General features: G+C 67.6%; 1 protein-coding gene across 3 annotated transcripts; it reads right to left on the reverse strand.

The window, feature by feature from the left end:
* Positions 1–442: 442 nt before the first annotated feature.
* On the reverse strand, positions 443–8,200 carry IGF2 (insulin like growth factor 2). 3 transcript variants are annotated; one of them, XM_045578216.1, is made up of 4 exons: positions 7,800–8,200; positions 5,434–5,594; positions 4,508–4,666; positions 443–4,398 (listed from the first exon to the last, which is right to left on the reverse strand). In XM_045578216.1, the coding sequence occupies exons 1-4, from the start codon at positions 7,973–7,975 to the stop codon at positions 4,163–4,165; spliced, it is 732 nt and encodes a 243-aa protein (XP_045434172.1). In that variant the 5' UTR covers positions 7,976–8,200; the 3' UTR covers positions 443–4,162. The 3 variants fall into 3 exon arrangements, with proteins under 3 accessions (XP_045434172.1, XP_045434171.1, XP_045434173.1); XM_045578215.1 differs by having other exon boundaries at positions 443–4,402; positions 4,509–4,666; positions 7,800–8,199; XM_045578217.1 differs by lacking the exon at positions 7,800–8,200 and adding an exon at positions 6,819–6,943 and having other exon boundaries at positions 443–4,402; positions 4,509–4,666.
* Between the last annotated feature and the right edge of the window lie 7,975 nt (positions 8,201–16,175).

Below are 16,175 nucleotides of genomic sequence, written 5' to 3' on the forward strand. Positions count from 1 at the left end.
AGCTGGTGAGGGGACAGCTATGGCCAGGGCCGTTGGGGACCAGGGAGACCGGGGGTCGGGGGGAGCAGGGTGTGGTGGGGGCTGCAGCGGGGTGAGGAGGCTTCCCTTGGGGAGAGGGCGAGTGTCTGCCTGGGCAGGTGGGCGCACAGGGGACCCGAGTTCCCCCACCCCCACCCCGTCTCCAGCCACAGTCGCCATTTCCGGAACCTTCAGAACCTGCCCAGGGCCCACCACCCACAGCAGAAGGCTCTGCCCCCATGGGCCCTGCCCCCTGCACCCTCTTTGTTTGAGGTTGTGGTCCCGGGTCCCCCTGACCCCCCAGAGGTGCAGACCCCAGTGCCATCCTTTCCCTGAGCTGTGAGGTCCCCCCCCCAGGCGCCCCCCTCCCAGGTGCCCCCCGCCCGCAGCCCCGAACCCCAGAAGAGAGCAGAGGACGCAGAGATGCATTTGAAAATTTTATTGGGTTTGCGAGCATCAAGGTTAGAGACGGAGCCCAGGAACTGGGCCCCGCCGGAGACAGCGAGTTAGAGGGAAGAATCGAGGCGAACACGGCCGCTGGCAAAGGGGGCAGCGGCGATGACACGGTGACAGGGTGTTCTGCGCGTGGGGGGGTCTCCAGCTGGTGGCACAGGGGGGACAGAGGGGTCCCGCTGGAGACGGTTGTGGGGAGAACCCGGGGGAAGAGACGAGATGGACGGCCACACCTGGGCACGGGGGTGAGTGGGGAGCCAGGTCGGATGGAAGGGACCCTGGGAGAGCTGCTGAGTGGGGGGCACAGAGGAGGGTCGGCAGATGCCCCGGGCGCCCGTCCCCGCGAGGCGAGGAGGTAACACTGGGTGGGGAGGGCGCCCGGCGAATGGGCGGGCGTTTGGGGGTGCCTCGGAGTCGTTTTGGATCTCGGGCCAATCTGTGGGTGTCTCCAGTCAGGGCAATTTGGTCTTTGGGTTCCGCCAATGTTCCGAACGGCCCATTCCCCGGGCACCTGCCGAAGCCCCTCTGTGCCAGAGGGCAGGCTGGCATGACCGCCCCCGGGGTCACGCCAGCCCCGTCACTGGGCCCTGAAGCCTCGGGCCTCTAGATTGCTAGTCGGGCCGCCCGCGGGGGGGCTGCGCTGGGGGCAGGAGTGGGGGGAGGTAAACCCCCAGCCGCCCGCGTCCCCGCGGCGCCCTAGGCACGAGCATGAGTGGTGGCCGGCCCGTGCCAGGCCCGGGGCCTCAGGGCCAAGCAACCCCAGTTGGTTGACAAGTCAACCTGGCAGCTCTCTGCTCTGCTGGGCTCCCCCCTGACCCCCCCGACTGCCCGGCCTCGCCCCGCCCACCGCCTCCGGGAGGCCCAGCAGAGCCAGAGCCTCCCGGGGAGGACAAGACGGGGTGCCGAGGGGGCGGGCAAGATGTCACCGAGAGGCGGGGGGCGCGGGCCCCAAGTGCTCGGAAGGCGGCCACCTGCTCACGCCCGATGAAGCCCTTCTTCTCACGTGCGAGGTCCCTTCCCCCCCGGCCGCCGCCGGGGGCCCCCTCCTGATGGCCTCCGAGCACCTTCCTGACACCTGGGGAACACCGCCCCGCCCCTCCTCCGCCCCTCAGGACCCCCGGGGACCAGCCACCATCCCCGGGAGCCAGGCCGGGCAGTGGCCCTCTCATTCCCCTTGGACTTCTCGGCGGGGTGTTGTGGCGAGCACCCCACAGAGACTCCCACTCTCAATTCTACCCAAGCGACAGGGACAGATTAAAAAAAAAAAAACGCAGGGAGATAAATGGCGGGGAGCAGGCCGTGGTGGTGGTGACAACGAAGGCTTGCGCTTGGCTTTGGTCGCTGCTCCCCTGTTACGGGCGGGAGGTTACATGAGAGCGCGAGGAAGCGAAGGGAGGGGTCAAAAAAAAAAAGGAAAGAAGCCCCAGGAGCATCGAATTAAAGAGGGGAAATAGATCAATTGGCGTCAATTTGGGGTTCCGATTTGGGTCTGTAATTCTGCAGGTCTCCTCAACACATTCGCTCTCTGACATTTGGGGCCAAAACCTCTCCAGCCAGTGCCTCCCCCAGAGCACCCCCACTGGGCCCCCACTGCCCCCCACCCACCCCTCCAACCGCCAGACTTCCCACACTCCCCGTCACCTTCGCCGGCCTCCCGGGGGGGCCTCATTGCTGAGAGCTGCCCCCAGGAGGCCGGCGAAGGTGAGCCCAGGTGCGCGGGCCAGGGCCCGGGTGTCAGGTGCACCTGGGGGTCAGGCTACGGGGCGAGGGGGCATGCCTTGCTTGGGTATAGCACCTCCAAGTCTGGCCGCTTCCTGTCCTCGCTGGCACCCAGGATGGCGGGGTGCGCAGATGGGTCTGGGGGCATCGGCTCACACTGCGGGGAGGGGGGGCCGTGGTGACAGACAAGGGCCCCCCCTCCTTCATCTCAAACGGATGGAACCGCCGAGGCGGTTGTGGCAGGGCTGGGAGGGGAGCTGGGGCATGAACATCGGCAGCAGAATTTGGGATGGAACTCGGTCAGATCAGATTGGCACGAAGGGGCGGGGGGGGGGGGGGTCTAAACCAATTTTACATCCATCCTGTAAGAGAGTGTGTGTGTGTGTGTGTGTGTGTGTGTGTGTGTGTCTGTGTTGTGTGTGTGTGTGTTTATGTGTTGTGTGTGTGAGAGAGTGTTTGTGTATGTGTGTGTGTGTGTGTGTGTGTGTGTGTGGTGTGTGTGTGTGTGTGAGGGTGTTTGTGTATGTGTGTTTTTAAGCCAATTTGTTTTTTAGTGTATTTTCAGCCAATTGAATTTTTTAGGATTTTGGTGGGGTTTTTGTTTTTGTTTGTTTGTTTAAGGCCAATTGGATTTTATGGTGTTTTTAAAAAGCCCATTAGTTTGGGGGGCTTGGTGTGTGTGTGTGTGTGTATGTGTATGTGTTTGTGTGTGTGTGTGATGTGTGTTTGTGTGTGTGTGTGTGTGTGTGAGGTAGAATAGATGTGTAAGATTTGGGTGTGGGGTGGGGGTTTTACAGGATGGATGTTGGGGTTCGTGCCAATTAAGTTTAATTAGTGCCGATTCAGGTGTTCATGTCCCAGGTCCCTCCTCTGGTGTCAGGTAGAGGTGGGGAGCCGAGCCGGGGCGAGGCTGGGTGTGGGCGGCCAGTGCAGCTAAGAGTGCCCGGTCTAAAGGGCAGGGGCGCTGGGAGGCAAGGACATGCCCACCTGAGAATTTGGTCCCTCCGTTCTCCTGGATGGTCAAGGACTCGAGCTCAAGGCCAATGTGACTCGAGGTCCTGGGGGAGGAGACGGAGGGGGGGGGCCGAATTCTTTTACTTGCCAATTGTTTTTAGCCAATTCGTTTTTTAGTGTATTTTCAGCCAATTGAATATTTTAGAATTTTGGGTTGTTTTTTTTTTAAGGCCAATTGGATTTTTGGTGTTTTTAAATAGCCCATTAGTTTTAGGGCTTGGTGTGAGTGTGTGTGTGTGTGTGTGTGTGTGTTTGTGTTTGTGTGTGTGTATGTGTTTGTGTTTGTGTGTGTGTTTGTGTTTGTGTTTGTGTGTGTGTTTGTGTTTGTGTGTGTGTGTTTGTGTGTGTGTGTGTGTTTGTGTTTGTGTTTGTGTGTGTGTGTTTGTGTTTGTGTGTGTGTGTTGTGTGTGTGTGTGTGTGTGTGTGTGTGTGTGAGATTTAGATTTTATTGTAATTTGGAGTGATAATTTGGTTGAATAATTTGGCCGAATAGTTTGGTCGAATTATTGCTGGGGATAATTTGAATAATTTGGTTTAATAATTTGGGGGGATATTTGAAGCCAATTGGTTTTGTACATTTTGAGGCTGTTGAATAATTTGGGGGGGTATTTTAAGCCAATTGTTTTTGAAGCTGTTGAATATCCCTGCGGGATAATTTGGGGGGATATTCAAAGCTAGTTGGTTTTGTACATTTTGAGGCTGTTGGGGGGTAATTTGGGGGGATATTTTAAGCCAATTGATTGAGCCGTTTTGAGGTAGTTGGCCGATGGAAGGGGCCGAGGGCCGTAGCCTGACATGGGGAGGTTGGGGCAGGGGGCGGCCAGGGGCACGCTAGGAGGAGGAGGTCGGCGCAGAGAGGTTTTGGGGACCTGATGGGAAGTCCCGGGACCTGGTGGGAAGTCCGGTCAGGAGCGCAGGAGGAGGGTGGGGCCGTTCTGCAGAATCACGCTGGTTTGGCTCACTTCCGATCGCTGGACGCCTCTGGGGAGGCTCCCCCGCGGGCAGCGGGGTCGTGCGTGGCCAGGGCATTCAAGGGGCGCTGCTGGCGTTTGGCCTCCTTGAAGGCTTCCAACTCCCTGGCCAGCATGTGACCGCGACGGACCCGCAGGAGGGCGGGCAGGCCTCGGCGCAGGCGTTGGGAGGGCTGCGAGGCGCTGGGTTGGAACTGCTTGCCCGCGGGGTATTTGGGGGCGTTGTCCTGCGGGGGGAAGGGCCGGTCAGGGGGCCAGCTCCCCCGGCGAGGGGCTCGCCCTCCCCCTCCGGAGCCAGCCCCCCTCGGGCGGGGGAGGAGCCTTTGTTCTCACCGGAAGCACGGTCGGGAGAGTCGACACATCCCTCTCGGACTTGGCGGGGGTGGCACAGTAGGTCTCCAAAAGTGCCAGGTCGCAGCTGCGGAAGCAGCACTCCTCCACGATCCCGTTGCCACGGTTGCTGCGACGGCTCGCACGGCCGGCTGGTCTGCCTGTGGGCGGGCGGGGGGCGGTCAGCGCTGTGCCCCAGAGAGGAGGACCCACCCACCCCGCTCCTCCCCGTCCGGACTGAGAACCGGCACAGCCTCAGGGTCCCCAGACCCCGGGCGGCTGGGGAAATGGGCTCAGAGGGCCGCCCCCCACCTTCTGGGACCGCAGGGTCCCGGGCGCGAGGGGCCCCCTGAGCTAAGCAGGGGCCGGCGGGCGGCCCACAGCCCGGGCGCTGAGACAGGTAGGAATGGGAGGAGGAAGAAGAAGACGGGAGGAGAGGAGTGAGGACCTGCAGAAACCACGCCCTCCTCTCCTCCCGTCCCCCCCTCGCTCCCCCAGGCTCCACGTCTCAGCCCTCCGCTGGGTCCCGTGGGTGGGGGCGTGGCCCCGCACCCCTTCAGGGAGCCTCGCTCTGGGGGAGGACGGGCAGGGGCTTCAGGATTAAGCATCGGGGATGCTTTTCCAAGAGAAGCTTTGAAACGGCCAGGCCGGCACGTCCCTCAGGGCGAGCAAGGGGAGGCTGCAGCAGAGAATGCCGACAGCCAGTGCCAGCGCCAGGTGTGGCAGACACGGGGGCTTTTGTTCCCATTGATTCCCAGCCCCTTTTATCAAATCGTGAACTTGATAAAATGTTCCCCACGGCACATCCAGGAGTGTGCGCCCATTGTCAGAGTGTCAGGCCCCAGCCACCCCACCGCCCCGCTCTCAGGGGCCCAGCACTCGTGGGCGCTGCAGTGGGTGCCCTCCCAGCCCCGCCCGCAGCACTCACTGAAGTAGAAGCCGCGGTCCCCACAGACGAACTGCAGAGTGTCCACGAGCTCCCCACCGCACAGGGTCTCGCTGGGGCGGTAAGCAGCATAGCAGCACGAGGCGAAGGCCAAGAAGGCAAGAAGCACCAGCATCGACTTCCCCACTGGAAGCGCCATGGTTCTGGGGGGAGAGAGAGACTGAGCCGGCTGCCCGCCGGCTGGCAGGGCCCCACACTCGGCGCCTGCACGCCGACGGAGGCAGACGGGGGGCGTCTGAGCGGTTTGATTGGCAGCGAGGGCTGGTCAGTGACTTCACGGGGGAGGGGGCTCCCCATTGTCACCGCGGCAGGGGCCAGCGCTGGACGCGGGACCTGGCCTCCAGCCTATGATGTCATGAGGGCGGGGCCAGCACCAGGCGGCGGCCACTCCTGGGTCTCCCAGCGCCAGCCAAGATGGCAGACGGCCCCACCCCACCCCACCGCCGGGCAGCCCCAGCATCCCAGAGGACCCAGACTGGGGCCCTGAGGTCGGACCCCTCAAGGCTGTCGACAGGCAGAGCACGGGCCAAGGATCCGATGGCCAGCACGACTCTGGGGGGGCCTGTTCTCCTGACGCCCCCAGCCCCCCAACTCCAGTCTGCCCTGGGCACCCCAACAGCCGCAGCAAAGTCAAAGCCTTGGGGTCCCTTCGGGGTCCCCCTCCCCACCCGGGAGCGGGAGCGGGAGCAGGTGAAGCCGCCCGGAGACCAGACCGAGTTCCTCGGTCCTGTTCGGAAGGAGTGGCAGTCTTAGGACACACCCCCCTGCGAGGCTGTGCGCCCCGTTAGGACTGGGAGACTCAGCAAGACACCCCGACGGGGTGCCGAAGTTGGGAACCCCTCAGGCGGGTGCCCCCAGCCTGGCCCTGCAGCCCCAGGCACAAGCCCACACAAGGGCTGGGTGTGCTGCCCCGAGAGGCGCCGACCCCCGATGGGGATGGAGACGCGGGGTCCCGGGGAGTCTCGATGCAATGAACCAGGAGCCGGGTTGAGAAGGAAGCCGCATGGGCTGAGCTCCCCCAGAGCCGCAGCTCCAGGGAAGGATCTGAACTGCCCCCCTCCATCCCCTGGTGCCGTCCCAGCCTGGACCCCAGCTGTGTCCCAGCTGCCCCCTCCCAACCCCATGGCGAAGCAGCTCCGTCCCTCCCAAACCCGGCCCTGTGGTGGGGTCCGCGGAGCCCGGGAGGGAGCATGCCCCGGGCGGTGAGGGGCAGGGGCAGGGAGGAGGGCAGTGCCCTCGCTGCAGGCAGCAGCGGGCAGAAGCCGGGCTGGGCCGGGCACCGGGATGCAGGCGGGCAGGCAGGCAGGCAGGCAGGCAGGCTGGAGCGGAGGGCCGAAGCCGGGGTTCCGCTCAACAGCGCTGGTTACCTGCAGCTGGACAGGAGGTCCTGGGCTGGAGAAGGAGGAGGAGGAGGAGGTGGAGGAAGAGAAGGAAGCTGGAAGGTGGCCTCTCAGGAGAAGCTAATGTCCAGCGCACAGAGTGGCCAGTGCCTCCGCTTTTTATGTGTTGAGTCGGCTCCTCCCAGCCCCGGCTCCACCCCGGCCCCCACCCCCCTCCCCGCTGACCACTCCCCCCGCCCCCCTGCCCCCGCCCCTCGCGGCGTCCAGCCAGCCAGTCCCCTGCCTCCCCTGCGCGCCCCCCGCCCCCGCCCCCTCCCCTCCCCGCCAGCTCCGTCCCTGAGCTGAGGACCCTGTGGGGGAGGGGGACTGAGCCCCCAGCCCAAGTCCGCCCCGGGCGGGGGGGCGGGAGGGGGCTGCTTCCCCTCCATGTATGGAAACTTCCTTCTGCCCGCAGCGCGGGGCTGGACACGCCCCCGGGGCCCCGCGCAGCCCCCTCCCCAGATTCCGACTTGGAGACGTTGGGGACGGGCGGGAGGGGGGGGGGGCGGGCAGATCCTGCAAATGTGGCGCCTGGCAGGACTCTTTTGCCAACTCAGCCCCCCTGGCTCCTCCGGCCCCGCCCCCTCCCCCCTCTCCCTCTCTCTGGCGCGCAGCTCGCATACCGGGGTGGGTTTCTGAGACCCGCGCGCCCCCCTCCTCGCCCAGCGCCCCGTGGGGACGGCCCTCCCCCCCCGCCCCGCCACATACAGCGCAAATCCCACACTTTGAGCAACACGCCCCCCCCGCACCCCCAAACTGACCAGGAAGCGGCCCCTGCAGCCCGCGCACACCTCTCCGGGCCCTTTCCGCGGCCCCCGCCCCCTCTCCAAGGCGCAGGGAAGAGCGCGGCGCAAGGAAGGGGCCCGCCGCCCGCACCCGCACCCGGCGCCCCGCAGACCCCGCGCCCCGCACCCCGCACCCGCGCCCCGCACCCGCACCCCGCAGTCCCCCGGCCCCCCACGCGCTCACCTGAAGCCGGCACCGACGCCGCCCACCTTCCTGCTGCGTGACATGCGAACCTGGCAGCGGGCGAAGGCCCTCCTGCCGGACACTCCTCTGCCAGCGCCGCTCTGGCCGAGTCGCCGGGGCCGAATGTGCGACGGGGCAGAACGGGGGGATGGCTTGTTTGGGGGGGCGGGGAGCATCCTCTGATCGTGGGGGGGACGGGCCTTCCGGGGCTGGGGCGGACAGATGTTGTACTTTGGGGGGGGAAGGGGTCGGGGATGAGGTCAGCTGTTGTTCGCAGGACAGAGGGGGGCAGAGACAGTCGGAGAGACAGAGTGAGCGGAAAGGGGGGGGGGCCGAAGGGCGGGCGAGAGGGAGCGGGACAGCGAGAGGCGGGCCGGCACAGGGGGCAGGACAGCGGGGAGAAACAGAGCGGAAGGCAGACGGGGCGGGCGGGGCGGGGGGGCGGGCTGGAGGCGCGGGTCTGGGGGGGGCGGGAGGGAGCACGGGGAAGGCTGCGGGGGAAACGGGGCCGGGGCGAGAGGCAGAGAGTGGAGGGGCGCAAAGAGAAGCCGAGGTTAGGGCGCCACGTCGGGGTTCGGGGGCGGTGCGAGGGGGGGCGGAGTGGAGGCGTCCCCGGGCCGCGGGCGCCCAGCTCGGCGTGGGCCGACGGAGCCCTCCGCCGTCGCAAATCCGGGCCCAGGGGGGCGGGGTGGCCGCCAGGCCGCTCGGGCGAGGAGGGAGCGGCCGGCGGACACCGCGAGGGCTGGGGAGGGGGGGGGAGATGACAACGCCGGCGGCCTGCGGGCCGGACTGCCTGCGGGGGGGCCCGCCTCCTCGGCGGAGCGGAGCGATGAGGTAGATGGACGAGGAGGCGGCGGGGGTCCGCAGGCCCGGCGGAGCGCGCCCCGCGACGGCGGCGCCCGGGGTGGAGAGCAGCGCGGACGGCGGCGAGGCGGGCGGCGGCCCGGTGGCGCGGGGCGGGCGGGGCGGGCGGGGCGGCCGGAAGGGGGGGCCGCCCCGGGCCTCCGCGCTCCGCCGGGGAGCAGGCGAGGTCCGGGCGCCAAGGCCCCGCTCTTATAGCCGCGCCGCCCCGCGCCGCGCGCCCGCCGGGCCCCGCTGGCCCCGCGCCCGCGCCAATGGGCGCCCGCCGCCCGCGCCCCGCCCCCGGCCCGCCCCGCCGCGCCAGCCAGGCCGGGGGCGGGGGCGCCCGGGGGCGGGGGCGGGGGCGGGGGGCGCGGGCGCCCGGGGGTGGGGTAGGGGAGGGGCGCGGGGTGCGGGGCCCGGGATGAGTGGGGGCGGGGAGCGGCCCGGTGTGCGAGCGATCCCAAGTCCAAAGTGCGAAGGGCCCCTCTCATCCCGGGTTCCGGGGTGCCAGGTCCCCGGCGCTAGGTGCGCGGGGGGCCGCGGCGTGAGCGCGGTGCGCGGTGTCCCGGGCCCTCTCGGCGGCGGTCGGAGGTCCCCGCTTCCCCAGGACAAGGCCCCACGCGGCGGGGCGCCCCGTGGGCGCGCGTGGGCGCAGGTGGCCCCTCCATGTCCCCCAGTCCCGCTGGGAACGGAGGAGGAGAAGGAGGGGGGTCAGCGCGGGCTTCCGCCGCCAGAGCCGGGTGCCCCCGGAGCCGCGGGGCCAGGGCTCGGTCCCCGCCGGGTGCGGTCCGAGCGGAGAACAACCGCCTGGGGCCGGGCCTGGACATGGGGTGGCGGGGAGAGAGCGCCGAGGCGGGAAACGTTGTCCAAGTCTCACCTGCGTGACCGCGCTCACGGGAACGCAAAGCTGCCGCTTCAGGGCCCCCAAAATGTCAGGATAATGTTTCCCCAGCCTCGGGGCCCCCCAAAATGTCAGGATAATGTTTCCCCAGCCTCGGGACCCCCCAAAATGTCAGGATAATGTTTCCCCAGCCTCGGGAGCCCCCCAACATGCCCCGATCATGGTTTCCCCAGCCTCGGGACCCCCCCAAAATGTCAGGATAATGTTTCCCCAGCCTCGGGGGGCCCCCCAGCATGCCCCGATCATGGTTTCCCCGGCCTCGGGGCGCTGGGCTTGCGTGGACCCGGCTCAGCCCCGAGGGCCGCCCGCGCGCCGGTGTGAAAAGTTCCCGATGTGAACACCCGCGGCCGCTCCGAGTCACACCACGCGCTCCCCTCAGCCCCCGCGCCCCAGCGCCCGTGCCGCCGCCGGGAAGGGGAAGGGGCTGCCGGGGAGGCCCAGGGTCGCGTCAATCACCTCCCCGCCCGCTCGCTCGGCGCGCACTTCGCCGCCCAGTCCCCCGCCCGGGCGGCGGGCGCCGTGCGGCTCTCCCGGAGTCCCCCGGCCCGGCGGCCCCCGACCCAGCGTCCCCGGACCCCGCGCCCTGCCCGCCCCACGACCGCGGTCTTTGCAAAGAGCCAGCGAGAGCGGCGCCGCTGGTTTCGGGGCGCCCGGCCCCCGCCCGTGGGCCGCCCTGAGGCCAGCCAGCCGCAGGCTCCCCAACGGCCGCCGGGGGCGAGCGCCGCCAGCCCGGGGGTAATGGGCCGGGGCCCGGGTCCGGCCGTGAGGCGGCGGCGGGAGGCGGCGGAGCTCACCGCGGGGCTGGGCGCGGCGTCCCAGGCGGGCGCGAGGCCGGGAGCGGGGCCGGAGCGCAGGCTCCTCGGCTGCGGCGGCGGCCGGGCTGGAGGTGAGAGGAACCCCGGCGGCGTCCCCGAGGCCCCGGCTACGCCCAGCGCGTGGAGGACCCGGGGATCATGCCCAAATTTGGGGGTAACTGGGGGCTTTGCCCAGCGCTGCTCTCCTAGACGGGGGAGCTCTGCCCACGTCCTGCGGACGCGCTGCCAGGCCCGGCGCTGGGGGCACGGACACCCGTAAACGCGGGCCACGCAGAGGGCGCGGGGCCGGGGCGGCGGGAGCCGTGCCCAGACTGGGGGACTGGGGACCGAGCGCGCTCTGATTTGGGGGCGGAAAAAGTGAGGTCCCCGGACTGTTGGAATCTCCCGCGGTGGGAGCTGTGCGGAGTCAGGATGCCCAAGGCTCCAGGAAAATAGGGTCCGAGTGTGGGGACCCCTGGAGACGGCTCCGTGGCTGGGGAGGCGGCCCGCACGGGGGGCGCCCCGTGGGTGCGTGGGGGGCAGGCTGGGGGGCCCCCGCAGGATGGGCGGCGGGGAGGCAGATTTGTCGGCGACTCCGGAAACATTTTCCCCGTCACACTCAGGGGGACCGGGGAGCGCGGGGTCTGAAATGAAACAAGCGAACAGGACCGCGGAGCGGGGATCTCAGGGCGGCAGGGCTGGTTCCCGGATTCCTGCGCCGTGGGCTCGGCGCTGGGGCTCGGTGCTGGGGCTCGGGGAGCCGCCTCCATGGGTCCTCGGCGTCCTTCAGGGACTCCAGGAAAGCGGGCTAAATTTGGAGGAGCCCCAGAGTAGGAGCAGGGCTCGGGGGAGTGCAGAAAAGGGAGCTTGTCTTATTTTATTTTTCACTCACTTACTGGAGGTCTGTTTGAGGCGAACAAGGGAAATACCCCTTCTTTTTCTTTCCGCCCCTGACACTGTCTGTGTTTGGGGATCCTTGGCGAGACACGGCTCGAATTTGGGGGTCACTGGAAACTGCCCCGTGGCGGCTGACAGCTGAGCTCCAGGGACCCTGGTTTGTGGCGAGGGCGCTTGCATGGCTCAGGCCTCTGCCGCCTGCAGGGTGTGGGGCCTGAGAGTATTCTCCAGTCCCCAGGCATTTTCATTTTTGGGGATGCCCATGGGGGGGAAATTGCCTACACTTCGGGGAGGGGGCTCAGGAAAAGGGTTATAAAGTCAGAGGACCCATCAGTCAATGTTCAGGGAAAAGAAACAAACAAACAACAAAAAAAAACAACCACTCAGTTGTTTTGTGGAAGGAAAAACTAAAAATCTCCATTCACTTTGGAGGGCTGGAGGCAGCGCTCGGCTCAGAGCCCCCGAAGTGCTGTTGGAATCGGGGATCCAGATAAGTGGCTCCCATCCCCAGAGAACTGGAGGCTGGTGCCGAACTTTGGGGTGAAGGGTGACGAGTCCCCAAACCCTGGGACCTGGGGAACCAGAGTCCAAAATCCTGGGAGTGAGCTGGGGGAGACGGGAATGTAGAAAATGTGGGTTAAATTCAGGGTGTCCCCGGAGAGGTCCCAGTGCCTTTCTGTGACCCGCGTGTAACCGTGGCCGGGGTGGTGGAGTGCAAAGCCGGTGTCTGAGAGGACGGAGCACACCGGACCCGGGGGCCAGGAGCCACTCTGTGCGGGTCCAAGTTTCTGATCAGCATCTGAATTTTAGAAAACCCGGGTTCTTGTCTGGAGCGAGGGGTCTGGGGATTTTAAAAGACGCAAAACGTGGCCCCGCGGAGAACATGTCTAGGCGATTTGGTGGCCGGGCACTCACAGGACCCAGGGTCCCAGGCACAGCATTGTCCTGAGCATGGGTGGGGAGCCCCAGGGCCTGGGGGACCCCAGAGATTCTGGGGAACCTGCAAAACCCAGGTCAGGGGCAGCGGTGACGGCTCCTTGTGCTGGCCATGGGGCGAAGGGCAGGTCCCCGGGGCAGGGACCAGCAGGGCCCCGAGCACTGCGGGAAAACGGCACCCTGTTCCCACAGCCCACAGGAAAGTGCTCAGGGGCTTGGGGGGACCTAGGCCCCCGAGCGGGGACTGTTCGGGACTTGGAAAAGGGCTGGGTGCACTCGGGGGAGACCCCTAAGTCCTGGGGAGACAGGGAGCAACCTTCTGAGGGGCTTGGGGCAATTTGCTTCCTGCGTTGGGGGACCGGGGACTCTTGGTGTAAAATTCTGGGAGCCCGGGTTGGGCCAGTAATTTTGAGGGGCCCCCGCAGGCATTGCCCGGGCTGTGGGGAAGCTGCGCGGGGTGTCCACATTCACAGGAAGCCAGGGAGACCGTGTCCTTAGCACCCACCGTGGTGAGAAGAAAAAAAAGGGCCACTTGTTTGGGGACACAGACCTACGTGCGGGACAGACTGTCCGGGAGCCAGCAGGCTGGCCGTGGCCTCGGGGCAGGGCGGGGGTCCGGGTGGGGGGCCTACGGGGCCCTGAGGGCAGGAGACTCCGTGAAGACAGCCGGGCCACGCTGTGAATGTGGGGGCTCGGAGGAGGACTTCCCGGGTTTGCAGGTCTCTGGGAATTCATGTCTAAGAAAACGCCCAGACCTGGGAAAAGGCTGAATGTGTGTGGGGGAAACCTTGGGAGCAGGACTGCACCCCGGAGGGGCCCAGGACAAAAAAAAAAAGCCTTGTCCGTTTTGTTTTGTTTGGGTTTGGGTTTTTTTTTTTTTTTGGGGTGGGGGGCGCGTGGCTGAATAAGTGGGGACCCCAGAGCGAGGTCTGCAGGAGGCAGGCTGGGCGCCAGGTCCACGGAACCAGCGCGCCTCCGGGGCGCGGAGCAGGGGCGCCTTCCGGGGGACTTGGGGCGCGGGGCGCGGCGGGGCAGGTCCTCCTTCCCTTCGCCTTCCCACTTCCCCCGGAGAGGCCGCCGCGGCCGAGGCCCCGGGGCTGCGGACGGCGGAACCCAGCGGCCGCCCGGGTGCCTCGGCCGCAGCCCCGCGCGGCGGCAGCTCCGGGGGTCCCCGCGCCTGGCACCCCGTGCCCCACTCGCCACCCCACGCGCCGCGAGCCCAGGCGAAGCCGCCCCGGACGCCACCGCGGGCAGGCTCCCCCCACCCGACGGGGCTGGGGGGGGCCGGGGCACCCCCGCCGGCCGCCCCCGCGCGCCCGGAGCGCGGCCCCGGGTCTCACTCAGTCACCAAACGGCCTGAAACCAGTTCGCTGTGGGCGAGGCGAGTGAGCAGAGGCCGTGGGAGGGAGGGGGGAGTGGGGGCAGGGGTGGGGAGCAGGCCTGCCCGGATGGGGGGCCGGGGGCTCCTTTCGTTTTCTGCAGATGTCCGCCGAGGGCCGCCTCCCCGAGGCTGAGACCCTGGGATCAGAGTGGAGCGGGGGGAGGCAGATTCTGAACCCAACTAGACCCATGAGCTGCTGTGGGTGGGTGGGCTGGGGGAGGTGGGATGGGGTCACCCCTCAGGACTGGGCAGTGTTGGGGAGGTGGGGCAGTGACCCCCTTCCCCAGGGATCTGTTGAGGGGGGGGCGATGTCAGCGAGGAGGCGCTGCTGGGCAGTGTAGCACAATGGTTTGAGGCTTGTGGCCAGGACACCGGGCACTGCTGGTCCCCAGGGGCACCCCACGGGGGACCCCTGCCAGAAGGGGCCGCTGGAAGGCAGGGGTTAAGGCCGAGGGACAGGTGTGACAGGCAGGCTGCCCCCACCCCAGAAACACAGCCCCTTCACCTTCCCCCCAGCCCCAGGCATGTGGGGAATGTCCCCTCCAAAACCCAGCCCCCATCAATCACCCCTCGCCCCCTCCAGGGACATCTGGCCTGTGGATCCCCCAGGACAGCCCCCTCCTCTGCCTCAGGCCGCATGCGGGCCTGTGCCTACAGAGGAAGGGGTGGCAGGGAGCCCTGCTCCCTGCTCCATGGTGACTTGTGAATTGTGGGGTGGGGGAGTGTTAAGATCGTCTGTAGGTTGGGGTCCCCGAGAGCCCAGAGCAGAGTCCACATCCTGGTGGGGTGGCTGCTCAGGGCAAACGGAGGGACACGGGGCTCCCGGCCCTGCTGGGGCCTCTCCACTCTCCTCCGAGCCCTGAACCCTGGGCTTCCCAGGCGGGTGGCGGCCGGCTGGCTGCAGGGGAAGCCGTTAGACCCGGGCCTGGGGGCCTGCATGCCAGCCGCCCGTGTGGGGCGTCCCCTGTGTCTGGAGAAGCTGGTGCTGGGAGACACACGGGACCCTACAGGTAGGAAGGAAGCCTCCCGGTGCCAGGCTGGGGTCAGGGCAGAGGGGGGGGCACATGGCCTTCCCTGGTGCTGCCCCAGAACCCTCGCCTTATTTAGTCAACAGTGTGGCCGCAGGGCAGGCGCAGGTCACCCCATGGCTCTGAAAGGACACTCACCCCAGCCGGGACCCACCCTCCCGACTCCCCGACTCCCCGACTGGCAGCCCCCCAGGCCTGGAGGGCCCTGCCAGCCCCCGGAGCTGGCTGTGGGGCGGGGGTCTCCTGGCAGAGCTTGGCTGGCAGGGACCCCGGCCCTCGAGCCGCCCTCCCCAGCCCTGCCCAGCCCGGCAGCACTGACCTCCCCTCTGGATCCACAGGCACAGACGAAAGAGGATCAGACTCGGCCCTCGGACTGCCCTGCGCCCCCCACCAGCTCCGTCACTCTCGGCCTTCCCGGCTCCTGCAGTCCCTCGGCCCTCGCAGTGGCTGGCCTGCCTCCTGCCTCTGGCTCCCAGCTTCCTCCCCCGATTCTGGCTCCTACCTGGCTGCCCCCCCCCCTGGGCCCAAGCCCAGAGTCTGCAAACCCGGCTCCAGGGCTGAGGGTCCCCAAGCGGCCCCTCCCCCCCTGTGGGGCTCGGACTCCCACTCAGGGTCAGCCCCGACCCCGATCTCCGACCTCCGACCTCCGATGGGAAGCGGGGCCAGATGCCCAGGCCGGAACCAGAACCAAGGGACCGACAGCACCAGGCATCGCCCGCCAATAAACCAAAACCCAAAAGCACGTCAGGGTGTCAGGGTGTCAGGGTGTCCGGGTGTCGGGTGGGGCAGGGAGGGGGCAGCAGGGCTGCTTGGGGAAGGAGCCCCATGTGGCCCCATTGTCCCCCTCGCCTGTGAGTGAACTAGAGGCGCCTAGGACAGCATGCTCTGGGTGTCTCTGGGCTGCAGGCCCAGGGGAAGGGGGTCACCTGCTGGGTGAACGGGTCCCTGCAGGCTCTGAGGGCGGCCCGTGGCTTTTGTGTCTGGCTCAAGGACAGAGCCTGCAGCACCCAGGACCCTGGAGCTGGGCAGGTCCTGGTCGGAGACGTTGGCCTCCCCACCCAGCCACCCCCACTCCCTCACAGGGAACCTGCACCCCAGACAAAGGGCCCCCCCCACGGTTCTCCACTCCCAGGCTCAGGAGGCTTCTCCCTTTGGGCTGTGCCTCACGTGCCCCTCAGTTCCCCACGCCTGCCGCCCCCTTCCCTCCCCCACCACAGGGGAAGGAGTGGGAAGCCCAGGTGGCCAGTGCCCTCTCCTCACGCCCCTCTCCCTCCCCTTCCTTCCTCTTTCACTCTCTGCACATTGACCCCTGCCTTCCCCCTCCCGGCTCCCCGCTCCCCTCTGACCTTCTCCCAGGAGTGCCCTTCGGACCTCGCTGCTGCCCCCCCTGAGTCCCCAGGAGGCAGACACGCCTGGAGCGGCCGAACCCCAGGCCCGGGCTCTGTGACCGAGCACCCCCGGCCTTGCTGAGCCTCACCTCCTTAAAAGTGGGGGGCGGGCTAGAGCAGCAGGGGGCTCCCAGCACTGAGGGAACCTGGTCTGGCACCTGGAGAGGGGCCCCTGGGCCCTGCCCGGGCGGAGACACTCACCTCGAGG

Source organism: Pipistrellus kuhlii, unplaced genomic scaffold (genome assembly GCF_014108245.1).
Source record: "Pipistrellus kuhlii isolate mPipKuh1 unplaced genomic scaffold, mPipKuh1.p scaffold_m20_p_91, whole genome shotgun sequence".
Lineage (NCBI taxonomy): Eukaryota > Metazoa > Chordata > Mammalia > Chiroptera > Vespertilionidae > Pipistrellus > Pipistrellus kuhlii.

What these genes read in the sequence shown, in the direction of transcription:
- IGF2 (XM_045578215.1), bottom strand. Translation starts at nt 7,975, where the DNA reads ATGCTCCCCGCCCCCCCAAACAAGCCATCCCCCCGTTCTGCCCCGTCG. An exon ending in GGACCGCGGCTTCTACTTCA is followed by an intron (nt 4,667 to 5,433) that starts GTGAGTGCTGCG and finishes GCCCGCCCACAG; the next exon opens with GCAGACCAGCCGGCCGTGCG. An exon ending in CTCTCCCGACCGTGCTTCCG is followed by an intron (nt 4,403 to 4,508) that starts GTGAGAACAAAG and finishes TTCCCCCCGCAG; the next exon opens with GACAACGCCCCCAAATACCC.